Genomic DNA, 8,183 nt, shown 5'->3' with positions numbered 1-8,183 from the left:
AACGAGTCAAAGTGGACAGCATCGGTTAGTAGTAAACTTTGACTATTACAAATGGTATCAGAGCAAAACACGAGGCGATGTGCCGGCGAGAATGTTGAGCCAAATTTTACGAGCTTATACGTACAATATAGCATCGATATATTCAAATTCATAATAATTTATTTTTATAAATTATTTTCAATTTTTATTTAATTAAGTATGGTAGTATATGAGCCCACGTTAATCTCACTGAACCAGAGAAAAATAATATTAAAATTAAAAAAAAAAAAAAATGGGGATTTCAATTTTCTGTTGGAACTGTTTTGCTTGGACTCTATCTTCCAAGTACCAACTTCACCACCACCCTCCTTTTGCGGTCACCTTCGACCCTTCTTCTTCCTCCGCCGCCGGCCCAAACGACGGCGAAGAGACGCTATGGAAAGGCTTCTGTATTCTCCTTCTCCGACCTTCCTCAAGATTAACCTCAATTCATCTCTTACTCTTCTTTGGTCTGGTCGCATTGACTCTCTGAAGCTCAATTTTCCCCTCCCGACGCGCCATGGACTCAAGCCGCTCGGTTTGACCTTCTGTAAGAATGAGAAGCCTTCTAGGTCTTCGTTTTGTTGCCTTTCTTCCTCGAATTTGTCGAGTGATTCGATTTTCCCGTCCGATTCTCTTGCCGGCTCGCCTAAGCTTGATTTCCTGGAACATTTCGCCGGAAAGGAGAAGGTATTGGATTGAAATGCCTTTCTGTTCTTTTTGTGGTGTTAATTTCCGGTTCTTCGTTGCTTTTCATTTGATTATCAGATAATTGGATTACGTTGGGATTATATATACCGTCTTATTCACCGTGAAGCGCTTTATATTGATTTTAGGTCAAGTTTGGTGTACTGTGAATTGGTTGCTTTATAACTCATTCAGTTTGGATTAATTACCGAATTGTAGGTCACTTTTCTTGAAGTCTCGAGTACTTTTTTCACTTCATTGCATGAATTTTTGCCTAATCATACGAGTCGTGTGAAATATCTGCTGTGTTGCATTGCTTAGTTGGATCTTATTTCAGGATTCCATGAAATCACTGAGAAGAATAACTGCGATTTAAAATTTTGTGATATTAAATCAGCAATGTCTCTAATGAATTACAATTACCAGCGACGGCTTCATATGTATACCCTTGCATTGTACTACTCTAAAATTTCGGATTATTCTTCAGTTGTCTTAACAATCGAGTGAGATTCTTTATTGAGAAATAAATGTTGAAAGTGTTCTTAATGACGAACGATGGATATGATCAGAGAAATTTCTGTTTCATGCTGCATTCCTCTTTTATTGTCAGCGGTACACATTGAAATTAAATATTCACCATGTGGTCACAAACTCACAAACAGATACAGAACACAGACGCAGCAGTGGTTACGAATTTATATTATTGTTTGTCGCCTTATCCTTTTCTGATCTTTGGATACCACGAAAAACCCTGCCCTATTCACATGTTCAAGCATCCTTGGCATTTATGAAGCAATATGATGAAATTTGTGAACGATTTCGAACACTTTTCAAATTGGTTTATTTCCATTTAAGCCCAATACATATCTGTTACGAGTTCATGGATTTAGCAGAATGGACAAACATAGCACCAGAGAAAACTTAAGTGTTCATATTATTTAGCTATGAACTTACTAAATATGATGAAGAACAAAGACCCTTTTGGCTGTAGTTGTTACGAGTTGATGGATTAGCAGAATGGACAAACATGACACCAGAGAAAACTGAGTGTTCATGTTATTTAGCTATTAACTTATTAAATATGATGAAGAACAAAGACCCTTTTTGGCTGTAATTGTGTTTTTTATTCTTAGAGCTAATAGAATTTCACACGTTGTTAATCTTCATATAGGTGAAAAGGTCACTCTGTGTTCTTTCTGCTCTTGTTCTGATCCTGATCCAACCAGTCTTTGCGCCAGCAGCTTTTGCATCCTTTCAAAATGCAGCAGCTAAAACTGGAGGTCCTGCAGCTGCTGTAGTTGGGCGACGACTGATCCAGAGTGAACTATTAAGTAGTGCTTGGACAGGGTTCTTTGCTGGTTGCTTACATACACTATCAGGACCAGACCACCTTGCTGCTCTTGCACCACTTTCAATTGGCTGTAATCGCATGGAAAGTGCTGCAGTTGGGGCACTTTGGGGGTGTGGCCATGATGCAGGTCAGGTCATTTTTGGCTTACTATTTCTACTTTTAAAAGATAAGCTACACATTGAAATTCTCAGAACTTGGGGCACAATAGTAGTAGGTATGACTTTATTTATAATAGGTGTTATGGGTATTAGGGAAGTTTCAGAAGTCCGTACACCATGTGTGGCTCTAGAAAATGGTGAGTGTGATGTCGGCATCTATGAAACACTAGAGAAACCAATGGTTGTGGGAAAGAAAAAGAAGAAAAAGATTGGTTTTGCTACTTTTGCCACTGGAGTTGTCCATGGTCTGCAACCTGATGCACTTATGATAGTCTTGCCTGCCCTTGCCTTGCCTTCCCGTGTAGCCGGCGCTGCCTTTCTTCTTATGTTTTTAGTTGGAACAGTTCTTTCAATGGGAAGCTATACTGCTTTCATAGGCTCGTTTAGCGAGGCGTTGAAGGACAGAGTGCCTAGAATAACTGAAAGACTGACCTGGGCTGCTTCTTTTGTAGCCATTGCTCTTGGTCTTGCCATTATCATCACCCAGTTTCTTGGTTTTAGCCTCTACTGATCGGCTTTACCCACCACCACACGCTATTATCCTTTCCCCTAGTCCCTTTCAGCGCCAGATATAAAGTTATTAGTATTGAGGAGTAGCAAAAATTCTCTCTCAAGATTTATCTTTACTGTCCCCTTTGGATCTTGTTTGTAGTACGGATCTCAAATTGTTTAAAAAAGGTTGCCATGATCTTCTTCCTGTGGCCATAATCCAAATCCAAACCCAAATACCCCATTCAAGAACAGTTAAAGATTGACATAGTTCTGTGCGAAATGGCTAAAAGACTTGATTGAAATCTGTGAGATGGGTTCATTTTTTGTTAGATCTTCTGCCTGTGGCCATAATTCAAATCTAAATCCAAATCCCCCATTCAAGAACAGTTAAAGATTGACATTAGTTCTGTGCAAAATGGCTAATAGACTTGATTGAAATCTGTGAGATGGGTTCATTTTTTGTTAGATCTTCTGCCTGTGGCCTTAATCCAAATCCAAATCCCCCATTCAAGAACAGTTAAAGATTGACATGGTTCTATGCAAATGGCTAAAAAGACTTGATTGAAATCTGTGAGATGGGTTCATTTCTTGTTAGATCTTCTGCCTTTGGCCATAATCCAAATCCAAATCCAAATCCCCCATTCAAGAACAGTTAAAGATTGACATGGTTCTATGCAAAATGGCTAAAAAGACTTGATTGAAATCTGTAAAATGGGTCATTTTTTTGTTAGATCTTCTGCCTGTGGCCATAATCCAAATCCAAATCCAAATCCCCCATTCAAGAACAGTTAAAGATTGAGAAGGTTCTNTTTTTTTTTTTTTTTTTTTTTTTTTTTTTTTTTTTTTTTTTTTTTTTTTTTGGTTAGATTGAGAAAGTAGCACTATTTTCTGTATAGGTTCATGTAATGGACAGGTGTACTTTGTATTCTTTTTCAAAAAATGTTTTCAAACTACTACTACCATTCTTCTTCCCCAAGCCTCTCATTGTTTATTTCTTTTTGTTGAAATGATGAGTGATCTGATCTTATCTTGAACAATGTGTTTATGTATTCCTGATGTGATGTGACTTAGATTGACTAATGAAAGTAGTTTGGACTGGGGAAAGACGACTTTGAATTTTCCCAAGCACATTAATGGATGAACTGCATAGTGTTCTTCCTATCTCTTAGTTTTCAAACATTAATAAACAATTAATGCCTTGTTTACTTAAATTTGGAGATAAGGATGGAATGAATAGTGTCCTATTCATATTCCATTTCACCTTTTATTCATGTATACAATTATTCTTCCTTACCATTTGAATACAAATTAGGTCCGGAAATGATGTAGCGATGACTCATAAGATCATTAGGGTGTTTTAAGTTTATGGTAACTCGTAAGACCGTCGGGGTGTTTTGAGTTCCTGGTAATTCTAAGACCATTAGGGTGTTTTGAGTTCCTGGTACTTCTAAGACCATCAGGGTGTTTTGAGTTCCTGGTAATTCCAAGACCATCAGGGTGTGTTTTGAGTTCTTGGTAATTCCAAGACCATCGGGGTGTTTTGAGTTCCTGGTAATTTTAAGACCACTAGGGTGTTTTAAGTTTTTGGAATACCGCTGCAGGTCACAATTTTTGTCCTAATTCAAGGATAATTTAGTATCATCTTATCTAATATCAAGGTAGTATTACACGGATTTTTGTTTTTTGGTATACTATTTCCTTTTTTTGATGTGAAACTATATTCGACGTACGAATGTCTTCTCTCAAATAGCTATTTAGTCATCGACTTTCTAAACCTACGAAGGAACTTATTCTCATCCAAATCAAATCTTCTCCCGAATATGATATCCAAACCATCGAGCATCGTCCACATTTATATTCCACCCACCACATACGTGTTGAAAAACAAAAAGAATAAAGAAAAAGTGAAATTTAGGAAATCCAAAGATAGGGATGGGTGTATGCATGGTAGGTCCACCCCCATATTGATGTGTGCAACAATTAGAACCCCAAACTTGAAATGTGGAAGCAATGTCCTCCAATATTCCTCTTTTCTCCTTCATGCCCATGCCCTCCACTTTCATTTCCTTGAGCGGGACCCGGCACTCGAGAGTCCTTGAATCTCTCGACGTTTCTTTACTTTGAATTTTAGTCTATATACTGTTAAAACGATCGTTTTAAATTTTGTACCTCCAATTTTTTAATCTAAGTTACGAGAATTTGAAGTATGTCTTAATCATACCGTCTCCCTACCCAAGGTTATATACTGTGAGCCGTTGTTATTTCTCTCTTGCTTGCTTATATAACGTCTCTTTCGAAAATCTCTCTCTACCCTTGTTTTCTAAAACCTTCTCTTAAAATCGAAACCAGAGGCTCGAGCATACGTCGCTTGGCCGTAGGCGACGCAAGAACGAATTCGCTTAGATCACTTTGCCCTCGTTTTCTAAAACCTTCTCTTAAAACCGAGGCCAGAAGCTCGAGCATACGTCGTTTGGCCGTAGGCGACACAAAAACGAATTGGCTTAGTTCACTTGTCGTTGTAAAGTGAGTGTCATACAATCGCAAATTCGCTGTGTGATTGTGACAAGTGTGAACGCGGTCTCTTTTTTCAAATAAAAAAACATATAAAATCACTTTTTTTTAATTTTAGTGAATAAAAAGAAAAAAGAAAAAGAAATTGTGTGGTAATCTCCCACGATTCTGGGAGAGTGAAACGGACAATACATCACGGGAATTTTTTAATTTAAAAATTGAAATCAGAACCGCATACTGTTGTAAACCAATCCATTACCGCCACGTGTGATATATTTAAGGTGCATGGTGTATGCGTAGCACCAGAATTCTTGGACGACATATCGGAGTAATATCCGGCCCTAAACTCAAAAACGCTATTTTCCAACGTATATATTTATTTTATTTTAATTCAGAAATAAAATAAATAGAATTAAATATTAGAGATTCATATAATTAAGACATTGTTTGGTTAAATTGTGTAATTAATTAAATTAAATTAAATTAAATCCCAAAGGGTTCATGTTTAAATGATGATTCAACTGACCAAATATGGGCATGTGTTTGGTTGGATCATCATTAATTTGTGCACATTTATCACTAAACCTCCAAAATAATTTTAATTATTTTAACATTTCATTCAAAAATTATGGGTAATCTTCAACTTCAATATGATCGTTATTCATTAGTGCTTCGTTTATGCGTGATAGTGCTATAGCGAACTCATCATTCATTAGTGTTTCGTTTATGCGTCTGATAGTGCAATAGCACGAACTTCGAAAGAGAATCGTGTTAAAATTTTTGAATTAGGACGTGGCTGCTGACGGTAACATTAGGGAGTCTAGAGACGTCGGTGGGGGTCTTGAAAAGAGTTATCTTTTCTGTTTAAGAGTCTCCCCATCCTGGAAATGGTTGAGCCGTAAGTAGGGTAAGCTACTGAAAGAGCACCACACTAGTGTTTCGTTTATGTGTCTGATAGTGCAATAGCGCGAGCTCCAAAAGAGAATCGGGTTAAAAAAATTTGAACTGGAACGTGGCGGGACGATAACGTCAGGAAGTCTAGAGACATCAGCAGGGGCCTCGAGAAGAGTTATCTTTTCTGTTAAAGAGTCTCCCCACCCTGAAAATGGCTGAGCCATTGGTAAGAGTCTCCTCGAAATGGCTGACACAGCCCCTGCAGCCAAGAAATGGAGGGATTAACGAGACTCAAAACTACTTCGTAATTTATAAAATTAAGACCATTCACAATGATTCGAAACAAAACACTTTTTTATTGCAAAATAAAATTATTCAAACATCCAACAAATATAAATGGGTCAAAGTCAACAAGAACTGATTAAAAAAAAGGCTTATCAAATAATTTTAAATAAATAAAAAAAGTACAAAAAAAAAAAAGACATAAATCAATAAATTAATTAATAGGAAAATAAAAGACTATCCCAATTTATATGAACAAATGGAACCAAACAAAGCTCTGAAACGACAAACAAAGCCCAAAATGGGTCACTAAAAATTACCATAACATAATCAATTAAATCTTCAAAACCCAAGAATTTTGTTCATCAAATTAAAATAAATTAAATAAATAAATAACCTTTATTCAAAAAATTAAATAAAAAATCAAAGAATTTGGAAAAGAAAAAAGATACTCTGTCTTGTAATAATCTGTCCACTTCATTTTGGTAGAATTTCAAAGTACAATTTTCCAATCCAAAATCAGATGAAACAGAAAAAAAAAAAAAAAAAAAAAGAAGAAACGTTGAAGAACAGTGCCTTCTTCTATTGACATTTTCCTATCTGATTTTCTCGCCTTTTCCCGGGAAAGAAAATTTCTGGGTTTTTCTCAGAAAATCATCGCCTCTATGCTCGCTTTCTTCCCCGTTCTGCAAACCGGACAAGAATCCACGACCGTTTCACAATCCTTACAACAACACAGATGCCGACAAGGCAACAGAATCACTGTCGAATTCCGATGATTACACTCTCTGCAAATCATCCTGTTCTTCATTCTCCCCTGTTCCAAAACAGAGCACCCTGGTCGGATTTCTTCCTCCACGGCGGCGGCGGAGTTCATGTCGCAGCAGGATTCTGCATCTTCCATGGAATTAGAAGCTTTTTCTCTCATTTGATCTAATGTGTTGTTGAGAGACATGGCCATTGCTTCGTTTTCTTGAGCGATTTTCTGCCATAGTTGATTTTCTGTTTCTAATTTTCTCAGGAAAATTTCGAGCTCCATTGTTTTCTTAGCAGCTTTAGCAATTTCTTCTTCTTTTTGCCTTAACAAAATTGCTGCTTTCATTTCGATTTTCTTCATTAATGATGTAATTTGTTGCNAAAAAAAAAAAAAAAAAAAAAAAAAAAAAAAAAAAAAAAAAAAAAAAAAAAAAAAAAAAAAAACAGAGGAAAATCAAAATCGTGATGAAAAAAAAAACAGAGCATTCTCATAAATTCTGTAATGGGTTTGATTCAAACCTGAACTCTGATGTAATAATCGATCTCTTGTCTCTGTTTCTCAACATGAGCACTCACACATTGAGAAAACCCCGCCGCTGCAACCGCCGTTCTGTTGGGATTCTTCGCAAAGCTAAAAACAGAGCCATCGTCACCACCACCATTACCGCCACCACCACCAGAGAAGAACTCAGTCGGCGGTTTCTGGTAGCAAAACGGAGAGACGGCATCCGTGGAGTTTCCGGCGAAGGGAAAGGCAAGGTTTTCAGGGTAGAACTGAGCGTGAACCGCCATGGATTCCGGCGACCCAGAAGAAACTAAATCAAACCCTTTTGAGAGAGATAGAAAAGAATAATGGGTTTGGATTCAAAACAGGAAGTCGTGCCGAAAATGGGAGGTTAAATGGAAAGAACACATAAATACACACACACACACATATATATATATGTATATATATATATATTTTGATACAGAGAGAGAGAGAGAGATTTAAAAGGAGGGGTGGTGGGGGAGGGGGAACAGGGTAGGATACTATT

The 8,183-nt window shown here is 37.1% G+C and overlaps 2 protein-coding genes across 2 annotated transcripts; one reads left to right on the top strand and one right to left on the bottom strand.

The window, feature by feature from the left end:
• The first annotated feature begins 305 nt into the window (after window positions 1-305).
• On the top strand, window positions 306-3,508 carry LOC111811217. Its single transcript, XM_023697971.1, has 2 exons — window positions 306-708; window positions 1,877-3,508. Exons 1-2 carry the CDS (start codon window positions 415-417, stop codon window positions 2,723-2,725), a joined length of 1,143 nt encoding a protein of 380 aa, XP_023553739.1. The 5' UTR covers window positions 306-414; the 3' UTR covers window positions 2,726-3,508.
• A 3,335-nt stretch (window positions 3,509-6,843) lies between these two features.
• On the bottom strand, window positions 6,844-7,523 carry LOC111811930 (probable BOI-related E3 ubiquitin-protein ligase 2). The gene has a single exon (XM_023699002.1). The coding sequence runs from the start codon at window positions 7,508-7,510 to the stop codon at window positions 7,040-7,042; it is 471 nt and encodes a 156-aa protein (XP_023554770.1). The 5' UTR covers window positions 7,511-7,523; the 3' UTR covers window positions 6,844-7,039.
• Between the last annotated feature and the right edge of the window lie 660 nt (window positions 7,524-8,183).

Source organism: Cucurbita pepo, chromosome LG15 (assembly GCF_002806865.2).
Source record: "Cucurbita pepo subsp. pepo cultivar mu-cu-16 chromosome LG15, ASM280686v2, whole genome shotgun sequence".
In the NCBI taxonomy this organism is placed as follows: Eukaryota; Viridiplantae; Streptophyta; class Magnoliopsida; order Cucurbitales; family Cucurbitaceae; genus Cucurbita; species Cucurbita pepo.
This window is presented reverse-complemented; position numbering and strand designations above follow the sequence as displayed.